Genomic DNA, 20526 nt, shown 5'->3' with positions numbered 1-20526 from the left:
CAAGATAGCTCATTTTTACATTTTTTGTCTTTTAATTTTAGTTTATTGATTTTCCTCTTTTAATTTAGAATTAAGTGATGTCTACAATTTTTATAATTATTTAATTAGTTTAATTTCAAACTTTTTAGATAATTTAGGATTTTTTATTATTAGGATTTTTAATTAAAAAAAAGAAAAAAAAGAGGAATTAGGAAAAGAATTGAAAGAAAAAGAGATTATATGTCTTGAAAAAGTGGGCTGATTTCACATTTGGCCCAAATTGTTCCCCTCAAATTTGACTCCCCAGCCAAGTGCCCCGCTGGTTCAGCCCAACGAAAATGGACCTGACCCATCATTTGACTCGCCCGGTGCCCTTTAATATATAAACCATCTTATAAACATTTCCCCAATTCCCAAACCCTAGACCTAACACAGAGACGGCGCCTTTGACACTGTTCATCGTCTTACTCTTCGACTCAGCCCTCAACTTGCCTGGAACTCAGGCGAGTTCACTCAAATGGTCCTCTCCCCTCCACGTTATTTGATTCCCAACGGTTTTTGTCAGAAAGAATACGAATATTCTCTCCAAATCGCACGATTTCTGTACTATAAGGACGATTTGCTAGATGAATGGGAGCCATGGATAGATGTAAATCGATCCACGCCTTCCATTTGTCCCAAAAATTGTTCAAAAAACTTGAAGATTTTCGGATTTTTGGCAGAAGATTTGAGATTTTTGAAGGCTATATATATGAGGTAAGTTCTGTTTGCTAGGTTAGAAGAAAATATCAGGAAAAAAAAATGGAGAAATCTTCAGTAAAATTTAGTCGAAAATTTCTAGGGTTTTTTAGTTATCACCCTCTTCAGGCCTTCTTCTTTTCTTCAGAAAATATACCAAAAAAGGCACAATGGTCTTAGTTTTTTTTAGTCGAGTTTACTTTATTTCGAGCTGGTCGTCTTCTATTTTTATCTTTGATTCGTAGCGGTTGTGAACATCTGCCCATATAATTGATTGGAACTCGAGCAAGCTTTCTTTCAGTTTTCAGGAAGCGTCAGAGCTCCTCGGGTTCAGCCCTTTAGTAAATGTCTTAGCTGCCCATTCATCTGGCACGGCCGGGCCTGTACCTTCCTGGCCCCTGCATGGGCCTTGATGAAAGAACTCGCGAGCATCTCAAAAGAATCTATTGAGTGCTCGGGTAAAAGTGAATACCGTGTCACGGCCCCTTCGTGAGGGTTTCCCCAAATTTCTTCAGCAAGACTGACTCAATCTCGTGTGGAGCTAAGTCATTTCCTTTCACCGCCATTGTGTAGGTGGTGATGTTCTCCTAAGGATCCAAAGTCTCATTATATTTTGGTACGTCTGGCATTTTGAACCGCTTCGCGATTAACTCGGCTTGAACGAAAACTGGGTATATTTCTTTGAGTCGGGTCCTTTCAACACTGGTGTTGCACCCGGAATTTGGTCCATTCGGGTGTTTATTTCCCTCATAAACAGCATGATCTCGATTTTAAAGGAATCACTCCCGTTATTATTACCAGATCCGTTGTTGTCCCCCCGGCCCCGTCGAAGCCGACCTCACCCCTCGGGGTATTGTTATCAACCCTTTACGCTGTTCGATTTGTAAGAGCACAGGGAGGAATCAGACCTCATCCACTCACGATGTTGGAAACACCCAGCAGCGCTTGCCTCAACTTTGTAATGACCTGGTCTTGCTGCGAGAGATGGGCCATAATAGCCTTTTGTTGTTCTTTCGGGATTCTCACTGTTTCCGCAACGTGCTCGTCTTTAGTGTCATCAGGATTTGCCTCCCGTACGTGTCGTGGATATTGCCCGCCATGGACCAGCATGACCACGTCCTCCTCATTGCGGGCGTCACTTATCGAATCTTCATGTTGAGGTGGATTTCCTTGTGCCTCAACATTGTGTGCGATGTTGATATTGTTATCTGCCATCTTTTACGATTTTTTTTCTAAAAAACAAAGAATCAAACAGATTAGTAATAGATGCAAGTATCAACTCAATTATATAACTGTCTAAGCCTCACGGTGGGTGCCAAACTATTTACCTTTAAAATGGTACAGTTGAATTTATAACGTTGTTTATAGATAAGTGAATCAATTTAATCCCAAAATAATAAATAAATTAAATAAAATGCAAGACTTAGCATTGAAATCGAGATAAGATAACAAACAACTTGGTTCCACGAGCAAGACTTCCGAAGACAGCAATAAAAATATCAATAGACAGAAAATAACGTAGAGCTTATAATAATGTGTAGCATACGTTTTTCAGAAATTTCGTGTCTTACAATGAATGTTGAAGTCACTATTTATAGCTACACCTATGGAACAAGGTCCTAGGATCAAACCTCTCTTAAATGATAATTATCGGGGCCATTGATGAAGGTGTAACGAGAGGCTATGAATGCCAAAATTCTCTGTAACGATTGTATATTTAATACTGAGAAATATTCTTCATTGAATGTCATCGGGTGGCAAATATTCGTTTTGTCCTCGTTAGAAATATTCCTTTCGGGGTCTGCTCGGTGTCAACCGAAGCTACTGTCCCCGATCTTGGTTTTCAGTTGCCTCATTTTCCGTCTGTCTCCGGTTTCACATTTCACTCTATTATTCGAGTATTTAATGTGAACCAATTTTACTCTATATACCCGCTTCACGAAAAAAAAATAACACTATGTATATAGTTATATTTTATCTTTCTTCTAGTAAATGTTGTTATATAACTTTTTTTTACCTCGCGTAGCACAAAGACACTGTCCAGTGCACTGACAAAGTAGGTTCAAATTTTCTAGAATACCTAATTAGAAACGAGTCAGTTGCATTTACGGGCACTCTTTTTTCCCTATATACAACACTCTTTTTCTTCCAATATACATACAACAAAGGAAAATTTTTACTTCTCCTACATCACTCTCCTTTTTTCCTATATATATATACGCCATAGGAAAATTTCTATTTCTTTTTTTTTTTAAAGACTAGGAAAGCTTTATATACAAAATTTAGGAAAAGAAAATTACACCTTTCTAATAAAAAATTATTTTTTTGACGTTTTTGTATATTTATTTCTTTGCATTTTGAACCTGCTTGATGAAAATTCTGGGTCTGCCAATTGCATCTACTTACAAGTTAGAAGATCCTATCCTCCCCCTATTTCCCCACCTCTCCCCCTCCCCCCTCCCCCTCCCCCCAAGATGATCATCAATACCGTAAAAATGAAAAGCAAAAGGAAGAAAAGAGGAGAAGAGCTGGAGAAAATTAGTAATAAATATTTGTATATTAAAGGTCTGTTTGGAAAGTCACCCTGTAAGTGGAATTAATGTAATTACTAAAATAGTAATTACACAACCTAGTAATTACGACGACTTGTTTGTTATCACAACGTAATTGTAGTATAATTACAAGTACTGTTTGGTTGCAATGAAATTACACAGTTAGATTAAATTTTAAATGAAGCAATTATCAAAACTTAAAAGTTAATATAATAAATATATGCGTATAAATAATTTTTTATAAGTATAAATGATATTAGATTTGGTATTTAAGATGCATAATTTTTTTGAATATACACTAATTAGCAATCATATATTTATAACTAATATTGTAAAAATAATTGATATATATTTTTCAAATTAATAATATTTAGTTTAATTAATTATAAAAACTAAAAACATACATTTTGTACGAACATCATGCATGGAATGCATGTTTGATAAAATAAATTAATATTTATAAATATAATATCACAACATTATGCAAATGTTTGACAAAACTAATCTATCAATTCTAAGTAAAAAATAAACAACATGCAATGTGAAATAACAAGTCAATAGCACTAATAGAAGTAAATTGAAACCATAAATATAACACAATTTCAAAATCCCAAAAAAAAAAAAAAATACTTTAACATATGTCAAGTTCCAACATAATTAAAGTAAGTTCCAATACAACTTAAGATTAGGAAACATAATAAGTTTATAACCTCATTGAACGACGAAATTCTACTTTAATGACATCACTCATTTTATGACAAGTTTGTTAATGGCTCATTATTTTTAATATTGGGAGGTGTAGTTTCAAAAACTAGAATAATAACACAATTACGCTAAATGAAGAAATAAAACAAATAAAAAATAGAATACACGAGCAGTTTCATGGAATCACAAGAAGTAAAGGTAGAGAAATAAAAAAAATAGATGTACACAAAAATATATTCCAAAATTAGAAAAGAATTAAAAAGTAAAAATAAAATAAAACAAAAATTAAAATAATGGAAATAAAAATTTATAAAGAAAAAAAATTAAAATAAAAACAAAAAAATTAAAAAGTAATCTTGTAATTACTTTGTGTAATTACCACGAATTCTCACCTCCCCTTAAGAATTGAAGAGTGTAATTACACTTCTCCAATAAGACCCAATTTCATGTTGACCAAGTAGTTACTTGGCTATACAAACATGCTAAACTGTGTAACTACATCTAATTACACCCAAATTCAATTCCTACGTAGCTTTTCAAACATGCTATAAGTGTATCTACTATTTGGAGTTTCATTTAAAAAAAAAAAAAGAACAAATAAGTACTTTGAGTAAGAAGTGTGAGCCTGTAAAATGATTAGAATTTGTATTCCCCTTGGAGACAAAATCTCCTCGATTTCCTGGTACAGAAGCAAGATACAGACGTGACTCAACTCAAACAACAAAACAAACACAAATAGTTTTGTCATTATTCCAATCTGGTCAACCTTTCAAGCAGATTATTCATTGTTATAGAGAATGCATCTTGGAATTTCTCCAGCTTAGATTTTGGATCTCCGTACACCAATCCAGGTAATAATTCATAAATGATGTATCTTCTCATTTTCTCTCTTTCCCCCGCAGGAATTTTCATAAGCGTCTCCACAACATTGACTTTCATATTTCTCACATCTTCTTGATCTATGAAAATTGAATACTTCTTGTAATCTTCTGGTAAATGCCAAGGATATTGATAGTATGCTGTAAATGGATCAAATATAACCGGAATGCAACCCGATATCAGAGAATCAAATACTGATTTTCTCGTCGGGCTATCACCCGGAGGCTGCAAACAGAATTCAGATTCCATGAACAGCTCGATGATGGACTCGGGTTGATCACATGCACCCGAACTACAATTCAAGAATCTGCATTCACCAGTTTCTATTGAAATGCACTGGTTGATCAAGATCGACCTAATGCTTTCTGGTGCATCAGGTCTTGGTGCACCAGCAAAGCTCACGAGGCTTTTTCGATTTGCCTTAATGATTTTCAGCTGCCATGTTATTATATCATCATCTGATTGTGGGTGGAAATAAGTCGGATGAGGTATTCCTATGTCGTTAAGATGCCATGGTTGTCGTTCTATCAACAGCTTGACTGGATTCTGCATTTCGTCTAGCTCCAAGAACCTACTTCCCCAATCGGAATTGTTATATCTTCTGAAGTCCCAAGAAATTTTTCCAAGGACAAATACATGGTCTTTACCTGCAGAGGCAAATGTAGCTCACGTGTTATAGGTTCAACTGAACCCAATATTTCACAAACAGAACATGTATATGCATGTAAAAAGATTCACTATATTTCAACAAATATTAAGTTCTGAACTTATAATTTCAATGATACATTGAGTTCCGTGCAAGTATTTTAAAGATTGAAACCATCAAATTTAAATGTTCTATTTTACCTGATCTCTTAAACCAAGTTGGTTGAGACTCGAGCCATTTTGCAAGGTCTAGTCCGAGAGAGTCCTTGACATCATTTGAAACATTCTTGAAATGCCATCTCAAGACATCAAGTCCAGCATAGAAAGGCACATAAAATAACTCTGCTTCACTTCTGTTCATTACTCTACAAGGATGATTCAAAATCCTGGAGTGAAATATCAACTCCAATGAATACTGATGAGTTTGGTACCATCCTTTTCCTAGCTTTTCTACTGGCTCACCCATTGCATCATTGCTAAAGAAACTACAGAGATCAACCCAAGGAACCATGTCAGCACACTGAGATACCAAATCTTTGTTGAACTTTGTTGGCAATTCATACACATATATTCCCCTACCATCACACTTTGCATTGTTTTGGCTCGATGTCCACGATCGATGCACCATTAGTTGATCTTCCACATCATTATAAGCCACTAACAATTCCTCGTCGCTTTTAACCATGCCATTTCTGAAAGCATGGTACCCTGGTGGTATCGGTATTCCAAGACGTGTAGATTTTTGTTGCAAATCATTAACCAATTTCGTTGCAGTACCATTAACGGATGGAAAACTACCGTTAGAAAAGGAGCTAATTGGTGTTTCAAGATTTGGTTGTGTTCCAGCAGAAATACAATAAAGATCATTGAGTTTTCGGGATTGGAAGCAAAGATGGATAATTTTACCAGAAATAATGGTGGTAGAAGAAGACCAAAAGAAGATTAAAAGAAAGAAGAGGATTGCAATAGGGATAAGACATAGAAGTTTAGCTAGGATAGAATAAAAGAAGGTGCCAAGTTCTTTTTTGGAAAGCCTAGCTCTCTTTTTGGAAAGAGAAGAGGTCATTTTCTTGGTTACTAACAAGGATTTTCTTGATCCTTTCTCTTCTAGTATGCTTTTAATTTCTTCTAAACTGGACATGATATTTTGTTAATTCGGGCTCAATTTAGAAAATGGCTGAACATGAAAGCACGTAGTAGCATGACAAATACCAACATTGAGGGCACGTCTATAGGATCCATGCACTTAGATATATACTTAAGAAAGGAACTTAAAGCAAATTTTTTCTTTTTAATTATCTTAGTCGCTACCCAGTCTAATAAGGGGTCAAAGTCACATAGTTACAAATTGTATCTTTTTATATTTTTTGTGAGATGGGTAGGCCGGCAAATAAGGGCAAAGAATATTAGAAGAATTTAAAGAGAAAGTTGACTTGTTCATTAATATTTTCTTTTTTGTTTAATACTTGTGTATTTGAAGTATACTAGTCCGATGACTAACTTGAATTCATGTTGAGTAGGCGCTCTAACGAGGCAAAGCGCTTCTTCTTTATCTCCGGGCTCAAAGACAAAACTTTCCAAGTGTGACATTTTAATAGTAGTATATATTTTTACATAAATATCTGGCGGATAATAATTTACCACTTGAATGTAGTGTATATTTGTAAACTCAAGACATTGCATTTGCCAAGCTTCGAAATATAAAAATGCGCAAATCACAAATCCCCAAAACTTTCAAAATTTGCGGGGGATAGAGATTTTCGTATATATTAGTAATTCGTAGATAGGCGATGAGAATAAATAAATCTTTTTGTCCTGAATATGTCGGTTATACCTCGGTGACGTCCAAGGCAGCAGATTTTGAGTAAACAATAATTTACTTTTTATTATACCCTATATTGATGAGAATTATTTTTTTTAAACATATAAATAATAATCAAACATGGTTTTAGTCACAAAAATAATATTAAGTAAAAGTTTGAGTTCTTGAATTTCAATGATAAATATTGATCATGAAATTAGCACACATATAAAGAATTTTATTCATTTATTCATGATCTTTTCTAATAATATTTATTTAAGTAACAAATTAAGTTAACCTATACAAAAGAATTTATTAGTAATTTGAAATTAGAATATCTTATGAATATTGTTTTTGTCTTAATAACCATGTATATTATGATTCGTTATGTAGTAATCAATAAAAATGGACAATTAGGTTAATAATTTTATCATAATATTATAATTGATTTCAAATTATAATTATTACGAAAAATGATTAAATGCCAATGTTATCCTATTTGAAATTTATTTTTAAGGGTAAAAAGGTTTATTAATATTTCGCTATGAGGCTTTGTGCTTTTATATATATATATATATATTGATTAAAAAATATAACAACATGTATTTTGCTCGCAAGAAAGAAAAAATATTGCATTCTGTCTATTAAATGAACTTAAAAATAACTTTTCAATTTTTTTAGAAATGCTCTTAGATCTTTAAAAGTTATGTATTCTTGCTAAAACTGAAAAGTTAGAATTTGAATATACATCAATTTCAAAAATTTAAAGTTTTTATTTTATACTCGAATATAACTTTTAGTAAGCATACTTATATATTGAGATTAGGTGCACACGCAACGTACATAACGTGAATTTTACCAAATAATAAAGTCTCCTAACCAAAAAGAAAATTGTGTGTGTGATTTAAGGCAAAAAAATTTAACCAAAAATATCTCCTAAACCTAAAAGATATTAACTACAAAATAAACGCATTCAATACTCCAACATAGGGGCGAAAATTTAGGCTAGGCAGAATTTTTAATTGCAAAAAGGGTCTCCAAAACCTTAAAGCTATAAACTACTCCAACATACGTAGGGAGTAGAACGAATAGGAAAATATTTAGGCAAAATTTTATTGCCTTTCCTAGATGGTTAATAATAGGAGAATAATTAGATAGCTATTCCTAAATTATAGGAGAATTAATTAAGTGATTATTTTTAAATATTAATTGAATACTTAAATTACTATTTTATCTAATGTGAACTCTATATTTTAAAGAGTAAAAAAGGCGAACGATATTTCGCTAAAGGTCTTCGTGCTTTTAATATAGTATAGATAGATTAGAAAACCACTATTTTCAAAATACCTTAAACACGATTCTCTCTATAAAAAAAATAAAAAAAAATAAAAAGCCAAATACTACCTAAGTGGAGAGGTGGATTAATAGACGCTGGAAAGAAAAATACATGAAAAAATGACAAGACAAAAATAAAAAGCAAAGGTTAATCTCACTTAACCTCTTGTTTTTCAAGTTCTAATGCATGTGTATTAGGTTAGTAAATGATTAATTTGGCAGGTGGTAATATTAAAGAAGAAGAAGAAAATGGGGTTTACACTTGGGAATTGTCAATTGGTCAGCTATTGTAATTTTATATTAATTGTACTTCACCTATATTAAATGGCCATCACATGTACACTTGTCTCGCTAATCTATGCTGTTTAATGCAGGTTCGTTTCATTAATTGCCTCTTAAATTAAAGTTTAAGATACTCGCTTAGTTGACTTCTCCAAAATATGTAAAAGATATAGGATATAATGGTGTACCACGAAAATTAAAAGAATATTATTATTTCTTAACATTAACTTTACAATCTAGCTGTACTAATTTTTTGTTTTAAGAAATGTGTTATCCTCGTACAGATGTCAGTGGGTGAATTAATAAGATGAAATAGAAAAATAATACCCCAATAATCTGTGATGGGAAGTGATATTGCCAAATCCCAAATAGATTCATCAGATATGTTCTTATTTGAGGAATTTTTGCAAAGTACTTAGAGCCTAATTATCATACATAATTATAGTTTGCTTAATTTCCATTCAATTATTACCAACTTGTATCAATTGTATTCAGACGCACAACGAATATCTCATGCATCAACTGTATTTGTTCGCGCAATGAATACAACCAAGGCAAAATATAAGGGTTTAGACATAGGCTATAACTTGTATCGACTGAATTCGTTCGCACAACGAATACGACCAAAGCGAAATACAGAAAATAGAATCCTCTGATTGAGAGTCGAACTCCATATTCTGCTTACTAAGTGGGCGCTCTAACAAATCGAGCTATAAGAGCTTTGCTCTTATTTCAGTACTGAATTTGATATAAAATTCAAATATAGCTACAAATGATAATTTTCTAAAAGTATAGCTACGAATGATAATTACAATATCTAAAGTAATTTTTCCTTCTTATTTTGACTTCTTATCTAACGTACCTAATTCTTAAGAGTAAGCAAATTGAGTTCAGAAAACACAAATTTAGATAAGGATAATTATCCGAGCAGAGAAAAAAAAAGTGAAATTATGAGAATAAGATGGTTTAATATAAATATATATTTTCTATCTCAGTTCTATTATGTAGATATACAATGGAATTTTATGTCTAGAAATTTTAGAAACTTTAAGTACGTCACATGAAACAAAAATGTTTACTAATAGTTGAGAGAAAAATATATAATCTTTTGGTCCAGATTTTAAAAGTGAATCTAAATTTAGGCAATTTAAGAATCACATATTCACATGCAACATTTTTCAAAAAATAAAACGCTTTACCACGTATGCAAATGCAATACAAGTGACCAGACGTACAATGGATTATATACACAAAAAGGTTATGCACATCCTGTGCTTCACCAAATCCGTGAATATATGATATAAATTTAGTGTGCACTTGCTAAATTTATCACTCAACTATGATGATATATTTTATTTTAATGTACTGTAACAACAACGCACTAGTGGTCTAGTGGTAGTATAGTACCCTGCCATGCTACAGACCTGGGTTCAATTCCCACCTGGTGCATCAGGGGTATTTTTTATATTTTCTTTTGGAGGCCAATTCACTCACCAAGATAAGAAGTTAAAATTTCTGTATCACTCAAATGACCTGTGAGTGTCTGAAAAGTTTAGGAGGTATCACATAAAGAATGTTTAGTATGATTTCTTCCTTTTTGCCCCATAAATCTTCAGTTGTTCACATGGTTTACCTTTGTGTACGCCTCCAATAAAGTTTTAAAATGTCCGCAGGTGCAGCAAAGGTTTACATAGTATGAGAAACCTGAGAATCTAAGAGCAACAAATTTGTACAAGTAAACCTACTCACCAAAGTCCAAATATATTGAGTTTCCAGCCTCATTTGCTACACTAATCGAAGAGCTGCATCTGTTTTCCACATGTCTGTCCATGATTGCATCCATTTTTAGCAGCTATTATACAAAATGAAAGTAAACCTAAGACGCGAGTAGCTCCTACTAGTACAAACAAGATAGTAGGAAGGCGAAAGAACAAGAAGAAGACCAACATGCCAAGCCATGAAGAGAATTGTCCCAACAGGATAGGATCCCTCGGGACAAACATTCTTGTGGCAAACTTCAGCAGCAATATCTATGCCTTGGATGAAACGATGAATGAATTTTCATGATACATGGATCATTATATGGTGCTGCTTCCCGATTGTGATCGTGAATGTACACAGTGTCTTACAGTTGAGAAGATGAGAGAAGGCTCCGCCATTGCTCCATTTCCATAATCTCCACAGGCTAGCCTCTTTGGTACCGGTGGTATAAGAGAGATGCCAAGCTCATCAATTATCATAAGGTGCCGCTCGGTGAATGGGTTATTCCACATTAATGTATTCATGGCTGGTGCCACAAAGAGGGGTTTATCCTAGTCCCATGCTCGCACAATGCAGGTCAGCAAGTTATCACACAATCCACCAGCAATCTACAAACAGAAAATCACATCTCAATTTATGTGCAAAAATAAATGAAGAGTAGGCTACTAGCCTCAAATGACTGTATAGCAGGAGATACTAAATCCTTCACATATTTTATGTTAATATCAGACAATTCTGGATGTCTTTTTTAAATTATTTATTTTTTTAATAACTGTGGTGTCCGGTCCAGCACCTTGACTAATTCCATGGGCTTGGACAGATTGGAAGAAATCACCAAGGGTTTTTGCCTTCGCTCGGATTTGAACCTGAGACATTGTGGTTCTCAACCCATTTTATTGACCACTAGGCCACCCCCTTGGGTGCGTCTGTTTTAAAATGAATTTCCAGTCTTGTCACTTTTTCCAATTTCAGGATTGCTCATGGGCACACGAGTATTCAACAACAACAACATCAAACCCAGCACACGAGTATAGTATTCAGGGAACCAAATTCCATGATAATAACTTCAATAAGTGACTGTTCCTCAGCCAATTTTAGTCATTTTTGAACATTTAAGTTCATTCTAAACATTTATCTGAACTTAGTAATACTACTAATGTTAATAGTATAAGAGAACAAAATTCATTTCTGCAGCAGAATGTACCCCAAATCATGGAAAAAAAATTATGAATAAAAGGATATAACAAAATATCACCTTTCCAAGCGTGTTTGCTGACAAAGGGGCAATAACCATGATATCAGCCCATCTACGGAGCTCAATGAGTAGCACGCTATCACCTACTTTATTCCAAGTGGACCATTCGTGTATAAAGGACGACATCTTTTGGAAATGACAGTTTGTCTATGAAATGAAGAGAAGCTTTTGTTGCTACTGCTTTGACTTCTGCCCATTGAGAAAAGCAATGACATAGATTTGCAAACTTGATTGTTGCCACACTTCCACTTGCAGCAAGCAGAATCCGAGGTTTCTGTGAAGCATTGTTAACTAGGTGTCTTTCGACCTCTGAAGTTATAGGCTCCATCTGTCTTACAAAATGCGAAAGTTCGAATGACTTTTAAATTTGTATCAAGAGAAAGACACCTAAGAGAGATAGCAGCAGCAGATAAGACAGAGATAACTAGCATAATTTAACAACCTTATAAATCTCTATTTCCATTCATTCGAGATCTCTCTTTCCATTTTCAATGGGGTTGATTATGATGCTGTGACTCCCTATAAGTACTCATATTTGCAAACAAAAACTCCATCCACAACAATAAGAAAAAGGACAGCTCTCTCCCTTTATGCAGAGATCCAAATCAAGTAGTATTCAGGAGAGAAATAATATATCAAAGAACCAACTTTGCATACTAAAGCACCCATTCTTTATAAAAATGAAGGATAGGTAGGAATTAGTCAAACTCGCCTTCTAGCATCACAAAGCATAATTTTAAATTATTCTGCATTAATGCCTTCCAGGGTTCACTTCAAAGTTCAAACGCCAATGGATACATAAATGAAATCCCATCCATGGTTTAGTACCACATTCCAAAATCCAACAAAAATAGAAGGTAAAGTAGAGTCTACATTTCACGTATAATTACTGAATTTTACCCACTATCCCATTAAAGTCACAAAACTAGTTCTTTGTTCATTTAGAGGCGGATCCATAATTTAAGCTTTATAAGTTCAATCTTGAAGGTTCATAACATTGAACCCATTATATATTTAAAGTTATGGGTTCATACCTACTTTGTGTTGCAATTTTAGGGAATTTTTATACACAAATTTATGCTCCGCATTAAAAGTAGTGGTTCAGATGAACCCGATACCAATACACTGCATCCACCTCTGATCACATTAAGGGGTCGTTTGGTAGGAGGTATTAGAAAAAATAATGCAAGCATTAGTTCTATGCATTACTAATACCTTGTTTGGTACATTTTTTCAACTTGTGTATAACTAATACATCATACTTGGCATTAACTTATGCATAAGTAATGCATAGAAAACCATGGCATTAGTAATACCAAGGCTTTAATGCATGCATTAGCATGGTTAAAGACAAAATTGTCCTTAAAGTCCCTTAAAGCTAGAGAATATGGAGGGCATTTTTGTAAGCAACTATTTTTCTTAAAAATTATGCAATGCATTATAATTTTAATACACCACACCAAACAATAGATAAGAAATAATATTTGCATAACTAATGCTTGCATTACTAACCCATGCATTACTAATTCATGCATTACTAATACACCTTATTCCGCACTATTCTTATACACCTTACCAAACGACCCCTAAGTGACAAAAGAGTCTCTTAACTCAAAGCTTGACTCCAATGCAAAAAGAATTTACTTAGACCTAGTGCATGCATAAAATTATGTTTATTTACCATGGTACGATCAATTGATAAATTGAAGTAAAATTATACTCATTAAGTAACTAGATTAAATGATAGACCTTATGTATAAGACATATGGCATGAACTTATTCATTTGATGCATGCACCGAGAATTCACAATGCATCTAGAATTATAACAATATATATAATTCACAAAGAAAATATTAAGCACCACTCAGCCAACAGGAAAAAATAGACTCAAGAAGTTTAAGGGAATCAGCTTGAATTTTACTTTCATAAAACGGAAACAGAAAATACTGGGGAAAAAACGCATAAGAGAAGAAGATAAAGAGTAGTAAACTTACCTTATCGACCGCAGGTTCAAGTAGACGTGCTTGGACACAAAAATCGAAGTGCAAAATGTGTAAACAACAACAGTCAACAGCCCTAGCAACTACAAGGGTGTATGTATAGATGCCCAAACCGAAATCCAAAAGTCAGTACTCTGTTTACTTCCGCGGAGCTGAGAAACCCCAATAGGAAGTCGGGTTCAGATCAATTTTGTAGTGTGAGAAGGGCGGATAAGCCAGTTGTTTGTGCTCTTTCCCTACGTCCCCAAGTTTAAGCTCAAAGTTCAAATTTTAGTACATTGTGTTCTAAAGTTCCAAAATTATGTACTCAAATTCAAATTTTATATCTTGAATTTTAAATTAGCAGTTCAGAAATTAAATTTAGGACACTTTGTCCTAAGTTTTAAATTAGCAGCTCAAAATTCAGGACACTACCTGAAATTTGGATAAATTGACTAATTTTTAAATACATTATGAATTGTGAATATATCTTAAATAGCGAGCTTAAAAGTGGCTACTAATGCACTTCGCCCGACAGCAAAAGCCAATTGTTGGACTCTATTTTGGGCCTCTATCTTTTGACCCAACAGTAAATCATTAAGAACCTCTTAGGTGATTTGCGGAAGAAATTTAAAAATAGCCAAATTTATAAGTGGTCATTGAAAAATAGCCACAATTTCAAAAGTAATCGAAATTTAATCACTTTTCATACAAAGATAAATCAGAACGAAAACATTGTTCAAAATACGGGAAATATTTCCAGTATAATATACTGGACTTCCAGTATAATATACAGGACTTCCAGCATAATATACTGGAGTTCCAATGTCCAGCATAATATGATTGAAGTTCATACATAGGTGCTCCAATCTCCAATATATTATGCTGGAACTTTTCGTGTTGCAGCAAAATATTGGCTATTTTTCAATGACTTTGCAAATGCTGGCTATTTTTCAATTACCAGTCCGAAAACTGGCTAGCCCGTGCTATTGGATCTTTAGGTGTTACCATTTAGATTTTGATCCCGCTAAGAAAATATCTCAGAAAATAGCCTCCACATTAGAATTTGGAAGTATGCTCCTGGTGATCGCTAGGTTTTTGAGGTGATTGTCAAGAACTCTGGTCAAAAACTCGGTGATCACCATAATCATGTGAGGATTTCTGTTCAAAACCAGATGATCACCTGAATTTTTGACAGTGATCTTGACAATGTGACTGATGATCACTAAAAAATTTTAGCAATGTGACTGAAAATTCTGGTGATCCTTATGATTCCTGGTGCTTCAAAAATCTAACGCTATTTTTTCAAATTTTTTCTTAACGGGGTCAATATAAACGGTGGTCCTAAATCTATCCTTCCAGCATGATTTCGCCCCTCTTATTCATAGTACAATTTAGTTTCACAAATGATTCGTCGCCAAACTTGAACAAGTGTGTATTTATTTCAAACATTGTATAACCTAAAACAGCCCATCTAAAAGGCTTGATCAAGGTCTAGATTATTAGTATGACTCATTTCATAAGAAAGTTTTGTCAAAATTTAGAAGAAATAAAAATAAAATAAATAAATTAGTTTTTTTGCGTTAGGCTATATTTATTCTATAGTGAACAAAATATCATTTCTTTGTACAATTAAATTATATAGTTGGAGATCTAAAAAGAAAAAAGAAAAACATAGAAAAATGGTTTTTGAGTTATGACCTGCTCTTCAACTCATTTTGACCCAAGGAAACTAGTAAATACTGCGTCGATGACCCGTTAATAGAATAATACATTCAAATTTAAGTTAGCATGACACCCTAGTAGACCATGGCTTTGATTTTTATCAGCCACAACATGTCCACCAATCTGATACGTAATATCGAATCAAATACCGGCTAAAAAGCAATGACTTGACTGAAAACAGATTCAAGATCATTGTGAAAGTGACCTGTTAGACTTAATGCATTGAAGCAAACACCAAAACCCAAATCTTGACTCATTATCCGGAAAGCATACAGTACAAGTCTATTGTGCTGGTAAAACGCCACCCCAAGATTAATGTGAAAACTCAGTAGAGTTGCAAACACTACTTCCATCTCAAGATTAATGTATAATAAGTGCAAACTCAGTAGAGTTGCAAACGCTCGACTTACTGTAAAGATAAATTATTCACTCTGTTCATCACGACTTAGGTTGTAAAAAGTTGCAGTAAATAAGAAATTGAACAACAAATGCCAGTTAAGACTTATCAAGATTAAGGAATAATCTTAGGACAATGATGACGAAGAAGCATAATAAAATGGTGAACTAATGATTGGGGCATATGTAAACCATTTTTCTCTCATCGTCTTCCAGATGCCACTGATTCAGTAGAGAAGAGGTACTTCACTCGTGAAAGAACAGAGTCATGAGCAGGATCATATGGATGGTCCTTTGAAGGAATCTCCAGAATGGCTGGAATTGGTTTATTGTAGCTATCAACCAAGAATCTGATCATGTTTGCGACCTGAATATGTAAAGCCAGTGGATATAGTTAGCTGGAACTTTGATTCAGAATAGGCGCAAGAGTGCAGCTAGTTGCCCTGAAGGGACGCAGAGGCACAACATACAAATTGCTAATATTTAGAGAAAACAACAACAATTAAAGTTCAAAAATGTTGAATTGAACCATGACGTCTCAACTTCAAATCCCAGCAGCGGCAAAAATACTAGGTGATTTCTTCCCATTTATCCACGCTTTAATGGGAAGAATTACCCGATACCTACGCTAGTGGGAGGTAGCAGGTAGCCCGTGAAACTAGTCGATATGCGCGCAAGCTGGCCCGGACACCACGGTTATAAAAACAATATAGAATTGATTACTGTCACCAGAATGCACGTTTAGTAGTTATATGTAGTACATTTTGAAATACGTTACTGGAGTCAATAGCATTAAACAAATACTGAAATGTTTTGACTGCAGAAACCAAATCAACGGAAAGTGTTTGTACTTCTCTGAAGTTGTTAGGTGTAACTAACAGGTAATTCATGATTTCATTAGTGTCGACAATCTCATATTAGACAAATGGTCCTCCTCTTTCCTCACTTTCCTCCAGCCTTCCACCTCTCATACCAGCCAAAGGTATTGGTACTTGCAGTCATGAAGTTGGCATTATATGGTAATGACTCCTCAATTTTGGTTTACAGAAGCCATTCAAGGTTGAATTTGCAATCCAAGTATACCAGGCAAGGGGGGAACTGCCACATAAAGATAAAAAAATGAAGCCTAACTTCCTACATCACACACTGATTACAATTCAATATTCATTGCCCACTTATCAGGTTTCTCAAATCAAGCTACCTTTGGGTCTATGACAGTGGAAGTTTTGCCCTGTCACGAGGTACTTCACAATTTCATAGCTAGCCTATCATGCCCCTCCAATATGCACTAACATGATAATTACTGTTCAACATTCTCCACAAGAAAGTTATAGCCAGCAGCTGAAATGATGCTATGTACACCGATAAAACAAGAGGCAAAATAGAATAAAAACTTACATATTGGCTGATTAACACTATTGCAATGTCCTCCCTTGTGGTGAATTCTTTAAAAGCATCTTCGATCTGCTTCACCGTTGTCTCTACACCATAATAAATAATAAATAAAAGAGAAAAAATGAAAAAGCTCCATCACTGGCAAGGACTTAATTATCCTAATAAAGCAATCTTGATTGTCTTTATTTCATAGTTTCTTCAGTTATTAAATCAAAATCTTAGGAAATCAGAAAATCAAAAGTTGAAAACCTACTCGAATCCACAATAAGGTAGTTAGTTTTCCTCCTCAAATCAACATTGCCAACTCCGGCCAATAAAAATCCAGTGATTGTATCCTACATTAACAAGTTATTTCCACCAGAATGAAAGTCTATTTATCTCAAGATATTTAAATGTACATTAAGCATTTAATCATCAAAAGACTTCACGATGACAAGCAGACAATAATTTCTGCTGCAGTGTATTTAATATTGCAAATCAAGAATATCACAAATAGAACCGCATTCCACATAGCGTTGCCTTTAACAAGTTAGCAAGCTACACTACTGAGAATATAAATTTTAAATTCCAACTCCTCCACGATGGCCAAAAAATAAGAGGAATAGACTTGTGGAGAAGGGGTTGTAACAGTATACTTGATGTCTCCACTTTTGTAGTACATTAGAATCAGAAATAACGTTTAAGAGAACATACTCAAGTAATTCACTATCATTTACTATAATGAATCCATTCGGGCCAAAAACAAGAAAAAAGCTAAGGCATAAGTCGATCAAAGCATCCAAAATTCCAAATCAGCAAATTAAATGGTTGGTATACATCAACAGTTCAGATCTTAAGTAGCAAAATCTTTGAGAAGAACAAAAGGGAGAAGAACCAACAATCTACACAAATTACAAAGCATCCTACAATAAACCCAGAAAAAGAACTGATAAAGCTCATTAACCAGACAAGATATAGTTGCAATTTTTTTTTTTTGCTTTTTGCTTTAAGCATCGGTATCCAAAGCCCACTGCTCGACTTATCCAGATTTGCACCAGATGTACAATATAAGCTTAAGCTATGTGATCAGCCAAACCCAGTAGTTTTGGCTCAGACCGTGCACACGTGTTAAGAAATCTACTAAATAGGCACAACTATTAAATTTCAAATCCAGCAACTCAAATGGTGAGTGGGTTCGGCGTAAACCCAAACCTATAACGTTTAAATCTTGGATCCGCCTCTGGTTAAGGGGAGGAATCCCCGCCATCCCACCGCACTTCTCGGGGTCAAAGCACACCAATTCTAAGAATTCGTCGTCCGATTGAATCTGCTTTTTCCTGGATGCTCTATAGGAATCCATCGCTATTCCTTTCCTCCACCGATAAAGGTTCAACAAAGACGATACTGAATGGGCTCCTCTGTTGCGCCGTACTGCTTGCTTTGAAACCTATTCGGATGGCGCGAGATAGGATACGCTTTGCTTTCTTGTTGCTGCAGTAATGTAATCGGGATTTCATCTCCTAAATTCTTTTTTCTATGAAAGCAAGAGGTGGAAAGTTTTGTTAGAAATTCTGCCTTATTCCATGAGATCTAGAAGCACTTCTGCTACTTTCTCTCTTCCCTAGCGCTCTTTTTTTTTTACTTTTTTCAAAGGGCAATGAAGGCCTTCCTTATAAGTTCTCGCTCGATCGAAAGGATATAACACATACGAAACCTTAGCTTCGCTGACTACGTCAGTAGGGTCCGATATTCATTCCTTACTCAAATAGGAAGGTGGCAGTCTCAATCTAGCGGCGTGGTCCAGAACAAGCCTTTGCTGATCCATGGGGTTTTTGTTTTGGTTACAAGAAGTGCTTCTTTGCTCGCTTGCAGCGCCTCGACTCGAGTTTCCGCTGTAGGATTGAGTGAGGTGACGAGAGCTGAAGCCAAGGTTCCTTGACCAACAAGGCGGGAATGTATTAGTAAAGGACCAGAGAGAACTCTAATTTTTTAATCTACTGTCTCGCGATATACGAACACATGGCCAAAACTCAGCCTATATAAATAGAATACTCGGTGGATGATAATGAATTGGATTTGCACTGAGAAGTCCCTATGGCGCGGTTGAGGGCAGCTGAACGAAAGGAAAGCGGGTATTCCTCGCTAGTTGGAATAAAAACCTCAACAGCAGCCTTCATTGAACCCCTTCGACTGAACGACGGAATTCTTTCACCGCGCTCTACTTCCTTAGGGGGATGAGAAGGATGGCCAGTTCTGTCTTCTTCGGACCCTTCTTTTCGATAAGGGGAGGCTATTCTTGAAAAGAATAGGTATATTCAACTAACCAACCCTTCTTCTGAAGACTATCTATAAGTAGTATTCAAAAGAAGAAATTGAGGTTTGACTTCAATTGGTCCTTTCTCTCTCCTCTTTCACCAGTGAGTGGTGAGTTTCCCTTTTTTTTCTAGGTAGGTACCTCTTGGATTCGGACTTTGTTCCAACAGCTGCCATACGTGAGATCCTGATCGTCTTCCTCCCAGTGTTGTTGCCTGCTGGGGGAAGGAAGGAAAGTAGGGCTTCCTTCCAGGACCGGAGAAGCTTGTAAAGATCCAACAGGAATAGATTCAGGTGCTCCTGAGTCAAGAGATTCTTCTCCCTAAGTAGCATTCTTGTAAGTACAGAAGGAATTCTCCTGTCTCTGAAAAGATAAAGCTAAAAGCAATCTCTGGTATAGATATTGATATTGACCCGCCTCTACGGGAGGTGGGTGGGGATCAAGAGAAGGCTCGTGTAGTACTCACCCCTATCTCTAAAGGGGCTTATGCACTCCACTCGCTGTCTACTAAACGAGCGTTAGAGCGAGCGAGCGAAGCCCTCAATTTAGTGGCTTCCCTCACCCTCCTCTTTCATTTCCGCTTAAGCTTCCCCGGTTTGTGGGATTAATTGATTGGATACCCGAGACCCATAATCTTTCCTAGGAACAGCTTCTACGACGATAGGCATAAAGGCATGATTAGTTCCACAAATCTCACTGCACTGACCATAGTAAACTCCTTCTCGTTGTACCGAAATAGAGGTCTGATTTAAACGACCAGGTACAGCATCACATTTGACACCTAAGGAAGGTACAGCCCAACTAT

The 20526-nt window shown here is 35.1% G+C and overlaps 2 protein-coding genes, 1 long non-coding RNA gene and 1 pseudogene across 5 annotated transcripts in view; all 4 read right to left on the bottom strand.

Annotated features, from left to right (window-relative positions):
* Positions 1-4615: 4615 nt before the first annotated feature.
* On the bottom strand, positions 4616-6686 carry LOC104242773 (xyloglucan-specific galacturonosyltransferase 1-like). Its single transcript, XM_009797854.2, has 2 exons — positions 5700-6686; positions 4616-5500 (listed from the first exon to the last, which is right to left on the bottom strand). Exons 1-2 carry the CDS (start codon positions 6637-6639, stop codon positions 4722-4724), a joined length of 1719 nt encoding a protein of 572 aa, XP_009796156.1. The 5' UTR covers positions 6640-6686; the 3' UTR covers positions 4616-4721.
* A 3806-nt stretch (positions 6687-10492) lies between these two features.
* Positions 10493-13921, bottom strand: LOC104242774 (probable phosphopantothenoylcysteine decarboxylase; annotated as a pseudogene).
* Positions 13922-15949: 2028 nt separating this feature from the next.
* LOC104242775 (V-type proton ATPase subunit F) overlaps positions 15950-20526 on the bottom strand; it is a 24859-nt gene continuing 20282 nt past the window's right edge. For 2 of the 3 annotated variants that reach the window (XM_070160438.1, XM_070160439.1), the window contains exons 3-5: positions 17682-17763; positions 17432-17514; positions 15950-16400 (exon numbers count right to left, since the gene is read on the bottom strand). In XM_070160438.1, the coding sequence (XP_070016539.1) occupies positions 16236-16400; positions 17432-17514; positions 17682-17763 (330 nt within the window). In that variant the 3' untranslated portion in view covers positions 15950-16235. Of the gene's footprint in view, positions 16401-17431; positions 17515-17681; positions 17764-18376; positions 18487-20526 lie in introns of those variants that run through there. The other variant, XM_009797855.2, reaches the window with a different exon arrangement.
* On the bottom strand, positions 16792-17424 carry LOC138880383 (uncharacterized). Its single transcript, XR_011403019.1, has 2 exons — positions 17235-17424; positions 16792-17131 (listed from the first exon to the last, which is right to left on the bottom strand). It is a non-coding gene; the product is annotated as an uncharacterized lncRNA (long non-coding RNA).

The sequence above is a fragment of the Nicotiana sylvestris genome, chromosome 10 (assembly GCF_000393655.2).
Source record: "Nicotiana sylvestris chromosome 10, ASM39365v2, whole genome shotgun sequence".
Taxonomy (NCBI): domain Eukaryota; kingdom Viridiplantae; phylum Streptophyta; class Magnoliopsida; order Solanales; family Solanaceae; genus Nicotiana; species Nicotiana sylvestris.
Note: the sequence above shows the minus strand (reverse complement) of the source record. Positions and strands in the feature narration are given on the sequence as shown.